This window comes from Clavelina lepadiformis, chromosome 2 (genome assembly GCF_947623445.1).
Source record: "Clavelina lepadiformis chromosome 2, kaClaLepa1.1, whole genome shotgun sequence".
NCBI classification, from domain to species: domain Eukaryota; kingdom Metazoa; phylum Chordata; class Ascidiacea; order Aplousobranchia; family Clavelinidae; genus Clavelina; species Clavelina lepadiformis.
In genome coordinates, this window is record NC_135241.1 from 1,964,791 (window position 1) to 1,981,756 (window position 16,966).

At 36.9% G+C, this 16,966-nt stretch overlaps 2 protein-coding genes across 3 annotated transcripts; both read left to right on the plus strand.

The window, feature by feature from the left end:
- The first annotated feature begins 3,594 nt into the window (after positions 1-3,594).
- Positions 3,595-13,661, plus strand: LOC143446635 (uncharacterized). 2 transcript variants are annotated; one of them, XM_076946371.1, is made up of 8 exons: positions 3,925-3,939; positions 4,289-4,415; positions 9,978-12,044; positions 12,197-12,481; positions 12,567-12,724; positions 12,807-12,975; positions 13,153-13,255; positions 13,372-13,661. In XM_076946371.1, the coding sequence occupies exons 3-8, from the start codon at positions 11,552-11,554 to the stop codon at positions 13,520-13,522; spliced, it is 1,359 nt and encodes a 452-aa protein (XP_076802486.1). In that variant the 5' UTR covers positions 3,925-3,939; positions 4,289-4,415; positions 9,978-11,551; the 3' UTR covers positions 13,523-13,661. The 2 variants fall into 2 exon arrangements, with proteins under 2 accessions (XP_076802487.1, XP_076802486.1); XM_076946372.1 differs by lacking the exon at positions 9,978-12,044 and having other exon boundaries at positions 3,595-3,939.
- Positions 6,058-8,525, plus strand: LOC143446636 (glycolipid transfer protein-like). Its single transcript, XM_076946373.1, has one exon. The coding sequence runs from the start codon at positions 7,727-7,729 to the stop codon at positions 8,366-8,368; it is 642 nt and encodes a 213-aa protein (XP_076802488.1). The 5' UTR covers positions 6,058-7,726; the 3' UTR covers positions 8,369-8,525.
- Positions 13,662-16,966: the final 3,305 nt, after the last annotated feature.

A 16,966-nucleotide genomic window follows, 5' to 3' on the forward strand; every position in this document is an offset into this window, starting at 1 on the left:
TTCGGGCAAAGAAATAGTTGATACCAAAAAATAAACGAAGTCAATGCGCATTCTCAGACCGATATGTGCCTTTTGCGTCGGTCAAATTAGCGCTAGACCGTGTGAAAACGTTGATCGAATCGAATAATATCTTGTAGTACTCCCTCGTTTTGTTCCATTCCCACACTCCTGTATAACGGGAGTGAGCTCCTTCTATTCTATAGGATTGATCGTTCCCAAATACACGACAATTCGTTGACAAGCTGCATAAATTTCCTATTCCGCAACACTGGCTTAAAACATATGGTACGATTGCACTATTACACGACAAACACATTGAAGCGTTCTTGCTAACTATTCTGCACTAGTCTGAACACACCACTGATGACACTGATAACACACGCTCAAGCCCATAGTCATGTCGTCACCAAACACATCTAACGCCAAATTCTAACTAGACAATATCACGCTGAAAAAGCCATATTTTACATAATACCATTTCCTACTCGGCCCAAATCTATTTTAATGATAAAATTAACCAAGAAACTGCTGGACATTTTTGTTTACTTACTATTGTTTTTAAAACAAATTCCGTCATGACACTTACACGTAAACACGAAGGTATCTATTATCACAGCAAGTAAAGCAAAGTCACTGGTTGTAACATGTAACCATACAGATTTGAGTGGTGCTTGGTACATATTCCAAGCACTCTTCAGCCGACACCGACCTTACGTTAATATTTTGCAACTGACACTACAACGGTACAACCACAAGTTATGCTTCTCTCAATTAACCGGCGTTCGACTGTCAATAAGCATCATTTTATGCACAGATCGCACCGAGGGCCTGCAGAACAATATTCTCTGTCAAATCAGCTTCAAATAAACTTCCAGACAAGACATCAGCAGCGTTCAAACCCAAAAGAGCGCCACCCGCGTTGTGTGCGGATGGAACGGATTCATTGTCGCTGATATTTAGAGCATGATGCTGTAATTGATTAAACTGGCACAACTCTTAATAAAAGGCAATGATGCGCGTAATTCTTTACTATTTTGATTGTGTGTCACCAAGAACTGCAAAGCACACGGGTAATTAAACTCAAATTCGATTTAGTTTATGATCACCTTGTGACAGGATTTGGTATAACAAAATTCTCATTTGTACCAATTCACAGATCTCAGATCAAAAGCGAAATAGTTCGCAATACAAGACAAAATGTACAATACCCGCAACCTTAACGACGTGAATAGATTTATCGTTTTACAAGCTAGTAAATGACCCAAAAAACGCCAAATCCACGTCGCTAAGCAATTCTTGGCAAGAAATGTGCGTACTATTCGACCGACTTTGCCTAACCCGCAGATTTGAGAAACTAACTAAGCCGTCATGCCATTTCTGACAACATCTGCAAAATTAAAAGCCTAAAACATTTAAAATAACGAGTCAAGGCGGTTTTCCGCTGCATCCGTCACCAGTTTCTCATCGTGTATCGGAAGCTTTGAATTGAATGTCGTTAGAATTTGGGCGCGATTTTAGAAGAATTGAGACCAAGCCGAGATATGTTCTGCAGACCATCTGTGTTCCTGACATACGATTAAACACGTTAAATGTGGACAACAGACTCCAATGCTGTCGATTTGGTTGATCTTAGCGAAGGTCATTGTTTTCACTAATTACGCTGTTGGATGTTGTGGTAAATGCTACTGGTAAAAGTAAGGCGATTAACCAGCGAAAATGCGACCCTAGACGTAGCGGTAAGTACAGCTTATGTGGTAATGAATAATGACACTTACTGCCTGTTTTCAAAATTGACTCTGGTAAACAGCAAATATCACAGAAGCAGAGGATTATTATCTCAAGTTTAAAACACGTTAAATCACCTTTGATTCATCATGTCTTTTAAAAACAGCGGTTTTAGTGTCTTAGCTATTGTCCATAAAATCACGAAGTTAACTGCACCCAAAAAGATCGAATTACTGCGCTTGCGTAATTAGAGGGAAATTTACATTTGCGTACAAGATATTCATGAAGCATATTACCTGTGAAACGTCACCCTTTGTGACGTAACAGGATGGTCACGCTAAATAGCAGAACTAATTACATATCATGTGCTTAGCGTACAAATGACGACGGCGTAGACAGTCCAAGACTTCGTTTGCGAAATAGGCCGTAACCGTTTCGAAACATGATGCCATTCGTAACGAAATGAGTACGATGTCTGTATTTTTCCTTTTGCGTACATTTTTGCCCAAGTTAATATAAGTTTCATGTTTGACCAATTGTTTCACGGTTCGGTCTAAATTCATGTTGTCGTACTGGTATACTACCAGGCGAAGTTTCTATTTAAATCGAATAATCTTTCAGATTATGGTTAAAAAACAGGTCCAAACATCAGCAAACTTTCTGCCCAGTCACTTGTACCGAGCAAAACAGCTGCTCAAATGCATTCTTTAACAATGCCCAAAAACCCCGGGGGAATAATACTATTCGAATCTTATAACGACAGCAAGCGGGCAAAATTAATCGCAAACATGTTCGAGAACAATTACGTCGGCTCTCTAGGGCTCTAGAACAAAGATCGCAAAAAGCAATTAATCCATGCCACAAACAGAAACTGTCAATAATGACTTTTAACACCACATGTTATAACAGGAATCCTTAAAGACAACGGTCTTTAATTATTATTATCAAACCATCAAAGCATTTCCATATCAGGACCAAGTATTGAGAAATTATTACGTCATCATTTCTATTCTATTACCTCATAACTCCTATTGTAATACCTCATGTTGAGCACTTGTATACTAGACCTGAATATTATTACAGATAAAAGCTTATGCAATGTGACATGCACACACCAATCATACTAGCGTGTCAATATCATAATGTTATAGTCCAAGCTAGCCAGATTACCGCTGCGGTACAATAGGCTTGATATTTAGACACTCAAATGTGTTATTGGAAAATTTCTAGAATTATGTTTGCCTACCTAGGCCTATACCTGTACTTAGCTAAAATTTACAAGTGAAATAGCCCTTACAGTAACCATGTTAATAGCCGCTAAAACATTTCCCTATTATCCGCTTCGTAATCTCACAACTTGCTACTTGTCGTATGTTGCATAAGCATTGATGTTCATAGTCATGGGCCACCTGGCGTAAACCACCGCCATCCAACACTGGTGGACCAACAGTAGGCTACAATGGCCTAGCACTTGAAATGTTTGAAAGTTTATGAGCCCATCATACTTAGGCCTATCAGTACGTCATTATTAAAGCTGATCACTAACTTTCTATACTAATCACTGCTCATTTAATATTAACCGAGTTATTGATAACTACGTAAGTTTTACGTTCATCACACCACTGGCCAATCTACATCCTAGACCACTTGCAGAATGGAGAATAGACAAGAACCTCGCCACCGCCATATTAGATATTTATGACGTAATTATCAAGTCAAGGTTATTGACCTGGTGGTGTGTTTGTGGTTTGGATTAACTTTTGGTGTATTGCGGGATACCTTTTCATAATCAGACTGCTTACAAAAATAAATGCCCCTATTTTTGAAAATTCTACCTGTCAATTAAAGTGTGATGATAAGTAGATATTAAGTTATACTGTGTTGTTTACGGAAACCGCTTTCATGAAACGAGACATAACAATTGTGCATGCCTATATTGCGTGTATTATTATTCATAGCTATTCAATGCGTTACAGTCTACTAAGTTAACCCTAGAAAGTGGTCGACTTTATTATGTAGCTGTCCCAATGTTTTATTTAAATGTAATCGTTCAAAGAAGCTTCAATATAATCAGAATATAAAGTTGTCGAGGTGTACAATTAATTCCAAGATTAAGAAAAGCGAAACAACGACCTTGAGGCTCATTTACTTCGAGGACAATAAACTAATCAACAGACAAACGTTGTATTGAAGTGGTCGCCCTTACAGGTTAAGGTACGACATACAACCATTTCATTACAAAAGCATTATTACAAAAAAATCTGGTCTAAATTTCTAGTCAATTTTTTATTGTGATAGAGATAATATTATTAGTATATGTACCTTTTTCTCCAAAAGTTTTCTTAGGTCATGTAAAGGTTTTGACATACTGTATAATCCCATCAAAGACAGGAAAAACAAAAGGCTTTTGAGTGTCAGTGGACAAAGGAGTGTTCCACAAGGAGCAATAACAATAAACATTGGTTGGAGCAGATGAATTAAAGGCGGAAGTTCTAAGTTACTTACTACTGCGGTCTGTTTTATACCAATGTAAAATATTTCATGTTGCTAATGTGCTTTGCAGGTCAGTGAAACATCAGTGAGAAAGCTAATGTGGGTCAAGTTCGGAAAACAGTCGAATTCAGTAACTGACCAAGTTTGTAATACCGTCACAGTTAAACGACGATTTATGACAAAGCACTTTTTATCGGGTAAGCCATTCCCTATGTTTTGGTACAGTGTTTGTTTGTTGTTGTAATATCGCTGCAAACTATCTATACCATACATTTATCCCTTAACACTCTAATGATTAACTACTGTGAGTCTAATCTAACTTATATTTTACTTTGTGCAAATTGGTACAGTATCGTTTTGGCTACAAGTCACCCTTAATTATTAGACTCCTTCATGGCCAAAATTGCACATGATAATCCGTGGTTTATATAACAGAGGAAATGCATTAGTCGATTTTATTCTTTGTAATAAGCTTAGAATACTGTCCACAACTTATGTTACTTGTGGTGAGTGTTTAAAATGGGCAAACGTACCAACTAGACCAATCAGCCTATCACGTGTAAAACATAGAGGCTAATATCTTCGGCGCTGTAACAAACTTTATATCTTTGTTGTTTTTCGTCTTCTACATTGATCGTTATATACGCCATTGATCAAACTGGAATTTCATAACATTTTCAGGCAAAAAGCAAGCTAAAGGTAGAAATATAGCAGACCTTTTCGCCTTGAATTCGGATTTGTAAATATTTCCAGGCCGATTTCGGGGCTGAATGTGTGACGTTAAGTTTTCGTCATCCTGGAACCGTCAGGTTCGTTCTTGAATTAACGGCCCGACCGCTAGACCTATTCTGCTTTTTCATAGATCGTACACTCAGCCGTTATAAAAAGCAGGAACAATATTAAAAGCCGCAAGAAAAGATCACTACTCAGCACAGTAGGCATATCTCCACTAAAAAAAACTTGAACCACGAGCATAGAGGACGTCTGTCCTCTTCTTCCGCCCAAAGTCGTACTAGCTTTACGCACAATTCCTATAGCTTGACGAAAACCGCATCATCAGCTCGTAACTGAACCAAGCGCACACAAAAACGCTGCAGCCTGAGGGAAAGGTAGCGTGATTACTAACAACATGATAACACTAAACAAGAAAGTAAAGATAAATCAGTGAATACATGGCGCTACTATATTACAACCGTTAAGTATACTAAGTATAAAAAGTTATTGTGATAGACAAATGTCTTGCCACACATGCAAAATTTTTTAAAAATACCAAGTTACACTTTACCTGGTCTTACCATACGTCCCGTTTTAGCCGGGACAGTCCCCCTTTTTAACGTCTTGTCCCGGCGTCCCGATCGGTCTGCCAAACGTCCCGGTTTGGCATTCAGTCAGCCAGCATAGGCAATTAGGCATACCGCATAGAAGCCATACACGAACATTAGCATGTTCTTATTATTGTTTTTGCTGTGTAGCGTACCGGTACTTCTTGAAGAAGAATTCGTGATCTTGTTTGTTATTTATTTCATTGTATTCGATAAAAATGTTATTGTGACGTCATTGTTAGCGGATAATTGGTACGGTAATTTTCCGGTGAAATAGAAGCAGCCATGTTTGTATCGTTAACTTCAATTCCTTCCTATTTTTCGAATTGAAACCGATATTTAAAGAACAAGCACTTGGAACTTTCGATGACAATATGGTCAATGAAGACAGCTAGGGTGGGTTTAAATGTAGGCCTACGTAATAATTCCGAAAAATGTCAAGTTAAAAATCACAGCTAAGGAGTTTGGGTTGTTTGAAAGCGTCCCGCTTTGAAACCACAAAATTATAGTAAGCCTAACTTTACCACTGATTGTCCTTTATTGCATCACACCGCGTACTTTGTCATTTCTATCGCGGTTTGTAGAGTTAAGTGAATTATATTTTGGCCTACAGCCTGTTCCACATCTTTAACTTACTCAATAAACTTAACTTGGAGCTTTTGGGGTCTATAGCCTAAATCAGGCTGCGGAATCATACCCTGTGGCTGGGCATTGTATATATTTAAACTTTGGGCCTGTTTCTGTCAGTAGCCTCAGGAGTACCGGGAAAGTAAAGTGTTCAAACCTTAGTACTGTGGTATCTTTATTAAAGTCCAAGTAAATACCGTTATTACTTTGAACATGCCGTCGGAAGGCAGATGTCACATGGCTGCCAGAAAACATTGTGCCACCTTTTGTCCGACGTCAATACAGTGTCCTGTCTGAGATAGTGCAAACATAGTTTTTCCGCTGCGTGTTTGCGAAACGTTTTGCATGCGCAGGAGACCAGACCTTAACACTCTATTCGACTTGTTTTACGTATAAGCGACTGTAAATAATGACTAAAGATTGTCTTCATTTTTAACTGTTTTTACGCAAAGGCAACCCATCGTTATTGTAATAACCCTCAGAAATTCGATATCTTCCTACAGTAGCTGTACATTTATAAAAAGGATCTTCTGTTGATTGAGTAAAAAGATGAATAACCTTACCTCTATTCATGCTGCGCACAAGAGCTGCCCTGTGTAAATTAAACCACTTACAAGTGCTTCACTCATTATACAAAGGTCAGTTAATTCGAAGGCAAACGAGTTATAGAGTCTTGGCATGTATCGTGGAAAGACAAGTTTCCGTTTGTCGGAAATGTTTCCATAAAAGCAACAACACAGAATAAAAAGGAAATTGGTTCAGATCATTTACGAGCGTATATGCTTTTGTCAGTATATCTTGGTTCTTAGTCTGTAAAATCGTATGAATGGCGGTGTTGGCGGAAGATTTTTACATGGGGGCGCCCAGCAGGTTACGGTACGTTACTGTACAATGCCAGATACCTTTATGGAAGTTGGTTCAATTCAAATAGCTTATCTGTATCGGTTCTTGTCCTGCAATATCAATTAGAGGATTGGCAATAACAGTACCAAGTCAGGGGTACAAACTGTTTAAATTTTGTCAGCAAGCAGCAGTTGCGTATGTTGTTGAGTTAATTGGCAAGTTTTGCTTTGATAGTTCACTGCATTCCTATTGTTTTAACGATGACTAATAATTGTCTGCGTAGTAGGCTATAAGTATGAAGCATAATATTCTTTTCTTAACTTCTAAATTCATTTCTTGAATCGCGTACACCATTGCCCATGTCGTCACTTCAACTACCAAGCAGCTGAAAGAATATAAGTGCTTTAAAAAGAAACTTCTAAGTTTGAAAACAGAAAGGCCGTTGCTACACACGTGCTGTATTTACTACAGTAAACATTTGTCGGTTTGAAGCATCAAATTAGAAATACAAAATTATAATACACAGTGCATTGTCTTCATTCACAGTGATACTGTATATTGCGTATACCACACATGGATTTATTATACTGTGTATACTTAAAATTTTAGTGATATGGTCAAACGCTAATAACGGTGGGATATTTAGCTTCTCTGTTCTCTTTAGTTAGGTTAGGTCTTCGATCGCCTTTTCAGTTCAGGGTTTCTAAACACGAAATATGGCATCTGTCTTCTTGCCCCCCTTTGACATCGTTCCGGAAAGCAAACAGCTTGAAACAATGTCGTTCCTCGAATCTTGTTCACGGATCGCTGGTATCATGGACATCTTAGGCGGTAAGCTCTTTTCACCTATGAAGACTGACGTGACTGGTAATGTGGAAAAGATTAAAAAGAGGTTCTTGGAAAACCCAATCGATGTTGCCACGTTGGATGGTTTGATCGAATTTGAGAAAACGGAGACTGATCTAAAGCTGAAAGAGAAAAATGGGCTCGGTGTTGCCAGTAGCGCCATCGTTTGGCTAAAAAGATCCTTAAAATTGATTTTGATTTTCCTTGAGCGTTTTCTTGCAAAGGATTATGACAAAAATCTTGAAAACCTCAAATCAGCGTTGAAAATAGCATACAAGGAATCGCTGCAAGATTTTCACGGGTGGGTCGTAGGAAAACTGGTGACGGTCATGCTGAACGCGGCTCCAAACCGGACTACTTTTGCCCAAGATCTCATGAAGCGAGAAGAAGTGGAAAGCGAAGAGGAATTGCTTCGAATTATTGAAGGTTATATTGTCAACTTCAAAGCAACCGTTAACACCCTTTACGAATTAGGTGAAAAAACGGGAATTGAAGTCAAAGATAAGATATAAACTCCACACCTGCACCATCATCTTATTTTTGCTTGTGGTAGTTCTTAGAGTAGGTCATCAACATTCTTATTACGTCACTATAGTTGTTATAAACTAACTGAAAAGGTATGTTTCAAATGACGTGCAAGAAACGGCAATAAAGTACAAATTTGAATTTGGTTTAGTTTTATTTTGCTTAAAATTTAAATCTAGAGAAAATAATTTTATTTTCACGACAACCCAGCAACCTCTGTTCCGAAAACAAAACTGTAACATGCTGCCCCCAGACATACCGGCGATTTAAGAGCAAACCAAATGATCAAATACAAAAGTATTTCTAGGAAAACTTAAATGAACGTACTTAAAACTTAAAATTCGAAATGATCTTTCAATTTTGCACGTAATCTGCGTCGTAATTTATCATGTGAGTTTGTATATAACGTTTCTATCTAATAAATGGCAAAAGAGTAGAAAAAAAATCATTATATACAATAATTATACAAAGTCAACCAACATACGTAAACAAATCTTCTTAGGAGGACACTTTAATTAAATTATTTCTGACGTTTAACTTTCCGGTGATCCTTATCTGGTGCAATTAAGGTTTTGGATAATAACTCGGTTTTGTGCTGTTCACTCACTGACTTCTTGAGGCCAGTTTAATTGCTTTAAGCAAAGCAAAATGTTGCGGTTAAGCTGCTTGTGGAAATAATTTAGTGACACCCCGCCCAACATTAACGGGCAGAACGCCGTGCCGAAGAGCCAGTGTCGCCTTCGCGTCACAAGTGGCGTGATTTGAAAATTCAACTGACTTCCTGGTAATATTCCAGGGCTGCAGCAGAATTTTTGATTTCTTTAAGAAAGCATCGATGTTGTATAGAGCCTCAGTTATAAGTATCGCTTTTTTGTAAAAGTTAACGAATTTTTCAAACTTCTTTGTAGAATAGAAAGCAACTCCGATAGATTGTTGCAGGCGTTGGCCAAATACTGATTTTTTCCTTCGTCTGTCGTTATTTTAGTGAAGATACTTTTTAAGATACTTCCGGTTTGTTAGGTTTAAAGAAGCAATGATCCCTTTCGGCTCTCTGTTCGTCCGTTGTGATTTGTTTCCGAACATTATGCGCCTTCTCATGACGATCCGGCACGCAGCTCATATCGGTCACACAATTTGCAACGTTGTAGTAATAATAAGCATGAACTAGCGACATCTCTTCGCTGATTCCCAGGCGTGTTCTTTTTCGAATGTCATAGAATTTTTCGAAGAACACGAGCGCCTGGAACACGGGGACACGGAACGTCACCTTTAATTTTCTAAAGAAAAAAGCAAAGTTTTCGTAACGTGACGTCGAGTTTATTTGAAAAGCTCCTTCGGTTGATATTTTTTTGAAAATATCCACCGCCTGTTGACGGTACTTCAAAGCAGCTAAAGTATTTTGGGCGTCGCTGAGAAAGTCCTATGGTTATTGCAGGTTTGTGGAATGAGAGGGTCTTTTGCGCATCCAGCGAAGATTTCTGAAATGCAGTCAGCGCTTTTTCATAACATTTTAAAACTTGTAACTTAGTGCTCTTTGCATTCACTCAAGCATTGCCACTATAAATCACCTTACAGCTTTTCAACCTTCATTTTCAGACTTGATACCGGTTTTCGAAGGGAAAACATTGTAAGAAATGTTCCTTTTCATTGTGAGAAAGAGCCTCGGAAGCTCCTCCGAAACGGAGCAAGCAGGAACCGAGGCTGCTGTTTGCGCATCCGGCGAGTTCATTCCAATCTTCGTCTTCAGTCAGTTGCTTCTGAATCAATTCTGAAAATATCCCATATAGAGCCTCTGAATACCTGTATAAATCGGACAAGCTGTCATTATACTAAGGTCATTTCCGCTCCATTTTGAAATAAGCATTCTGGAAAAGGAGCAGCCGAAGACAAGGACAGAAACGCGACAAATGAAACTCCGATTACCGGAACCTGCAAATGCTAATTTCTAATGAAGCGTTTTGACATATATTGTTGCTTGTGCTTTCGTTTTCCCTTTTGTGGCCATCTTTTCTAATGCCTCCACATGAGAAAAAATTTCCATTTTGTAAAAATCAAATTATGTATTCTGTCTAAACTTAAAGAGAACAATGTGTAGGAAATATCTGGGTGTTATGCAAAAATGATAAAAGTGTTGATTACAACACGCACTTGTTGATCGGGTATGCTGTGGAACGGAATAGATATTTTCCATATTCTAAAACCTACAAAATTTTCCATGTCATACCTTCGATGTAGTTCATTCCATCTAAAAATATTCCATTCCATATTATATTGTACGATATTAACACCTTCGAAAATAGAAGAAAAAACACCACCACAAATTTAAAAATTTAAGGTGAACGCACTTGATTTTCAAATTTTTGGTCAACAAACTTGATTGTGTAAATGAGCATGTGCGTATACTGTTTAGCGAATGCATAAACTTACTTCATTTGTGGGAATGTGCATTCAAGTTTAGTACGGAAAATGTATGGAATGTATGGAATGTATGGAAAATCCGTTTCATTCAATAAATGATATCTACCATTCCACTCCATACGTCAACAATTCCATATTCCACACTGAATTTTTTTTCCATCGTATATGTCCTGCCTGTTGAAAGATACATGCCAGATTCATCTTGTGCGAAACCTAAACATTATAAAGAAATCAACGTTTAACTTTTGCAAGAACAAACAAAACAGAATAGCAATGTGCATTCCAGCTGCCCTATTCTCTAATCACAATATAGCAGCACATCATCTGACCTCAGTTTGAGGCTAGTGGACCGAAAGTCAACATCATCAGTTCATCACAGATAAAAGAAAATCAATACACAGCATATAAAAACGTTTACAAAAGTGCAATATCAATCACGCGGAAATAAAAAATATAAAGGGATATAATAACGCTGCCATGTACATGATGATGTCATGATGATCTAAAACAAATAAAGTGAAAGGTGGTTTTCTTAAGAGTATTAGAGTAAGAACCCCCTTCACTTATAAATCTAAAAATGTTTAAGAAAAACGCAATGATTCTGCTGAAATGTCGGGAGCGAATTCCGATTTCTGTGTAAGCGGGATTTCGCATGAGGTCGGTTTCCTGTAGAACAGGATGCTTTGCAGAAGTGGACAACTCTGTTGCTGGAATATTTAAATATTCACGGGGCAAATAATTCCGATGAAAATATGTCCAGTGCCACTCAGTCTTACGGCTATGACCGACATTACTCGTCGATCGAGTTGGGTTTCATTGCAGACAGGATATCGGTACCACCGCAATTCCGTCAGAATTTACAAACCATTTTTGATGAAGCGCATTTAAAAGAAATCACAAACCTTCAATTTACCAATACAAGTTTTCCTCTGAGAAACATTTCCGATTTCGACTTAACGCCAAATGCAAGCAAAGGTTTAGCAATGCTGTACAGCGTGCCTGGAATTTGCGTCGGCAGCGCGCAGGATATTTACACAAAATGCTTCAACACAACTTTGCTCGAATGTCAACAGTGTGGTATCATTCGTGGAGCGATTTTCTTGTTTGTGGTTGTATGCTTGGGATTGGCAATTCTAATCGGAAATGTTTTAACCGTATTGGTTGGTATTCGACGTTGTAGACGTGGCAAAGAAAGTAAAATGGACATTTGTAGAACCTCACTGGCGATGGCCGACATTTTGGCTAGTGAGTATTATTTATTGGGAATTGTTCTGTGAATTTTCAAAGCGTATATGATGATTTCAATTTTGTATTTTTCGCTGCTGATTGTTATGTGAATGCTTGTGACGTCAGAATACTATATATTAAGCTGACATTGCCAATATAATTTGTTTCAGGCGTTCAATTGATGTTTGTTATTTTCAACTTCAGTTGGTCGATGAATATGACTCCTTTAGAGCTCGACAGAAAGCAAATAGCTCTGCGGGGATCACCACTTGCCATTACCGCAGGAATTCTAATCGTGTTCGGGTTTACTTCTTCTATGTATCATCTGGCATTTATGGCACTGGAAAGATTTTACGCAATAGCGTTACCCTTTAAGTACAAGTGGCAGAGCAAGAGATCAGTTTATTTTGGCATCGCGATAATTTGGATGTTAACGGCAACTGCACCAAGCCTCAGTACGAGCATATAGTAAAGACATTTGAAGTTGGCTTAGAACAGTTTTGTTTTGGTATTATGATAAAATCTTTGCAATTCTTTCAGTTTCGTTGCCCGAAGCAACTGGTTTTACTTTTACTTATTGGGCCTCGCTTTTCATATTCGCTCCCAGTCCAACGAATATAAATTGGAACTTAAATTCTAAATCTGCTTCTGCTGCTTTCGTGTTTGCAACATTCTATCTTTTACCCTACCTCTTAACGGTGAGTTTGTGCAGTAGCTTTTTGTACCTATTATAAACAAAGAACAACGATGAAAGTAAAGTATTTCTTGATACTTTTTCAGACTGCTTTGCTTTTGTCAACATCAATTGCGCTCCACAGAAACAGGAAACTCAAGCAAAAGAGGTTTAGGAACGCTATTGGACAAAACTCGAAAAATAAGACTTCACGACTCAGCGGAGCACCTTTTATAACAGTGGCCATGATGCAGATTGCATTCACTGTTTCGACGTGTAAGTGTAAAGTGTGGTTTTTTTTAATGCATTATAGTTAATCCTTTAATGTTTCTCGTTAACATTTATTTAAAGCTATACATAGTACCAAAATAAGGCTTATGGTGATCACCAAATTACCTTTTTTGTGTTTCAAATAATTCAATTTAAAATTTAACAATTCCGTCACTGTTTCAGTGCCTGCTTTAGTCATGGCTTCTTTGACTTATCTCAACGTAATCGGCGGCACTGGTGTGTCAATCGCCAATGTGGTATGTAGCTACATCGCCTTAAACAACAGGTTGGTAAAGCAATGTTTAGACAGCACTTTACAACCATAGATTAACTGCTTTAAATCGGAACAAGAACAGCACATCTTGATTTATTTACTCATGTGTTATTTTCACATGCGTCCAGCTTTGTCAACATTGTGATATACAATATTCGCGACAAAGAGTTTCGAAAAGAAATTCGTCAAATCTGGAAAGCGACATTGGCCAAAAATTGGTTTCGCAGATTATCCGAATCGATCGAGTCCGGAAACTCAACTTTAAAGAGCGCAGTATAAGATGTCGATTTGTTTAGTTGTTGTCGTGTTTTATCGTGTTTAGACTGCTCGGTGTACCATGAAATTTACTTTTCATTGTGTTCTGTGCATTTGAATTGGTTTTGAAAAATAAAAACCGGGAAGCAATAATTACTACCAATCAAAACAAAGTAAAACATTTTTTTTATTTCTTATATTCTTAAGGATATATAAGTCATACATAAGTTTCAAATATGGGATAATACACAACAAAATTCTATATTCGGTCGCCGTTTATCGTCAAGGGATCTTGGTGTTTTGAAGTAATATTTTCTTGCAAAACAATGTTGCTCGGAAATTTTTACTGCGCTAGATATTCGCCAACATTTACAAAGTATTCCATAGACATAACGTCAATATCTACACAAACACAGATCACAAAAGATTTGTTGAAAACAGACATGCTCGTGTCGAAAAAAATACTAGTAATAAATGAAAATTTGTTCAAAGTTATCAAACTTATCTTCAACATTTAATTGAGTAAATTCTCGATGCCATTGTGGTAATGGTGCTGAGTTATTGAGCGTAAAACAAAATCTAAATTAGTTAACACAAAGTGGCAAAATATAACAATGCAATGTGTTTTGGTCATGATAATATTACAGCCAATCATACGTTTGAGCAAAAGACATGAAATATTCTGCAACAAATTCAGAGAAAATTGTTCGCGTAATTACGTAATTAATCATTGGGTATAAATTAGTAAGTTTGGTGCTGATCGTTCTTTTTTTCTGATCTCGCTTAATATTTTTTCTTTTTCAATCGGTTTTATTCTGACGTGTTAATTAGACGTCAACTCTTGCCGCGCAAGTACAAAGCCACGTTGTAAACAATATTAGTTAATACTACATAGTGCAGTGAATACTATCTATGGTTATCAAGAAATTGCCGTCATTGTGTGTGACAGTACTAGAAGACGCATTTGGTAATGTGCCAATCAGCTTTTATGACTTCAAACAGCTTAATCGCAATCTTCTAATGATTACACTAGCAACGTGTAGTTAATAAACAACCGATGCTTCATGGTATTAATTAAGTGTTGAGTTTTTAGCAAAAAAGTAAATAACCGTCATATATTCAAGCAGGATAATACACATAATCGTCACGTTTACGGTGAAATAAAAAAAAATTTCACTCAAGCCAAACTAATTTTTCTACTTTATATATTATCTTGAAAAGTGATACTAAAATGCCGTAAAAGTTAACAATACGACGTATACGTTTATGTCAAGGTTTGAAAAGTATCACTTGCTAAACTGTTGCCGAGTTGGCACAAAACTAAATTGGAAGTGATATTGCCACTGAAAATTCTTGCTTTCGAACGCCAGGCTGTCTTCCCACATTCACGGTGAGCCGCGACACCATCAGCAAAACCCAAGAAACCAATTTCTTTTATTAAAGAGCCCCCGCGACCAAAACCAAACCGACCTCTTTAAATCGCTTGACAACGGCTTTTATAGAATACAAAAGGTGAGGTTTTAAGCTATCGATGAGATAAGAACGCACAAAACGTGAGATAAACAACGATAATCGCATTTAATCAACTAACATCCAAACACTTTGAAGTCATCATCGCACATCAAGCAGAGAATTAACACACCATAAAAACGGTAAAATATAAGATACTATAAATAATTCGTGACATATTTTCGTTACAATATGTTGAAGTTATAGCTGTACATATAGCAAAAGGTTGTTAAATACTTTGGGTGAATTACAAATCCTGGGCCGTTAAAGGAAAACTTTATCAAACTTTCAAATTAATGTTGTTATACAGGGACTCATATACACTGACATATCTATACTCTTATGATAACTTCGTTCAACGATTATTCTGCTCGGAACAGTCAAACCCATCTTCCCTATTTTTCAATTTTACAGTCAAATTTTTAGCCCCCGGGGCAAATGATAATTTATGGATTTATTTGAGCTTTAAAGATATTTTATTTTTATGGCTCTATTTGCAATTGCAATCATGCGTCACCAAGCCAAAGTTAAAAGTGAATAAAATTAACGAACCTTATTTAAAATGAGACTCGGTGGCGAGCTTTGACCATTGTGCCCACAATGCAGATTTCATACAAAATTTTGTTTCGTATAAAAAGAATTTTGCCTAATTCCACAGCGGGAAATTGAGCAGGTGTAAAGCATAAACGAATACAAACACGATCAATCAACAAAGAGTCAATATTCTTCACAAAGAATTTTATTTTAATATCAATACCTTTAATTCATTCTAATCTGTACTCGAGAACAAAGTGTGTACATGAAAGATAGGGTTGAATGCATGCCTACTGTTTGCTCTGACATTCAAGAACGGCATAAGACAATCATTCATAAAATGAACAAAATGCATTTTTTACATTTCCATCCTTTCTTTTATGTTTTATCGAACCCAGAAGAGCTTCTTTCACAGTCCTCCTTGATTGATATGGGCACTCACGCTCTTTTAAAATACTATATAGTGTATTTTAATTAGTATTTTTTTCAGCAACTTTTATGGTAAACGGTTACATCGCTTTTTTCAGCAACAGATAAGTTGCATTTTGTTCCAAAGCTGTTGACAACTGATGTTCGTAACTCAATAAAAGCGCTTGTTAATTTCTCCATTGTTTTTAAAGCCAGTGTTTGTGTGGAGTATTGTGAATATTGTTTTGTTCGTGACACACAATATAGCCTACACCCTTGTAATAAGTGGTTCATAAATATATAGAAATTTGTATTATTAAATTGATATTAATAAAGGAATGGTTTGATGAACTATATTACTTTTGAATACTTCCAGACAATCAGTTAACTATATAGTGAAATACACGATCTACTATTTCCCAGTGCCTTATGCTCGACGTTGTTCAATTCATTTACAAAATGTGTATTTTGCGTTGTTACACTTTTTGTAATGTTATCAAAGCATTTTGTGAAAAAGCATGAAATGAGGAAATATGTGAAAACTTGTCTTGTTTTTCAGGTAATAATAACTTAAATATTACTTATCAATTGCGCATGTTGCACCTGAAAAGGAAGCTCTATTTAACGTCATAGTTTATTTATGTAATCAGCAGATAAATTACATAATTAAATGTTTCAATGTGATTTAATGCGTTTATGCAAAAAATAAAATTTGAGATTATTACAGCATCATCGTTTATCATCAAGCAAAAAATCAATAGATGGTTTATATCGGCTAGTGTTTTTTACAAAGGCGAAGCCCAAACAAAGGATATAAAGAAAATAATTAAGCTGTCATTGAAATGGATGACCAAAACAATTACAGTAATAAATATGAGCATCTGAATTACCTTGAGGGAGCAGCTATTTTCTCATCCATCAATGAAGAATAAAAAGGTTTGGTCGTTGAACTCTGTCCAGTGTGAAACAATCATCAATACTCGATACTCGTCACAATTCATCGTTAGGTTTCATACC

Bases quoted from the DNA above. Each gene is read 5' to 3' on its own strand.
- LOC143446636 (XM_076946373.1), top strand. From the start codon at position 7,727: ATGGCATCTGTCTTCTTGCCCCCCTTTGACATCGTTCCGGAAAGCAAA.
- LOC143446635 (XM_076946371.1), top strand. From the start codon at position 11,552: ATGTCCAGTGCCACTCAGTCTTACGGCTATGACCGACATTACTCGTCG. The intron at 12,976-13,152 runs GTAAGTGTAAAG...TCACTGTTTCAG, and splicing joins TGCATTCACTGTTTCGACGT to TGCCTGCTTTAGTCATGGCT. The intron at 13,256-13,371 runs GTTGGTAAAGCA...ACATGCGTCCAG, and splicing joins TACATCGCCTTAAACAACAG to CTTTGTCAACATTGTGATAT.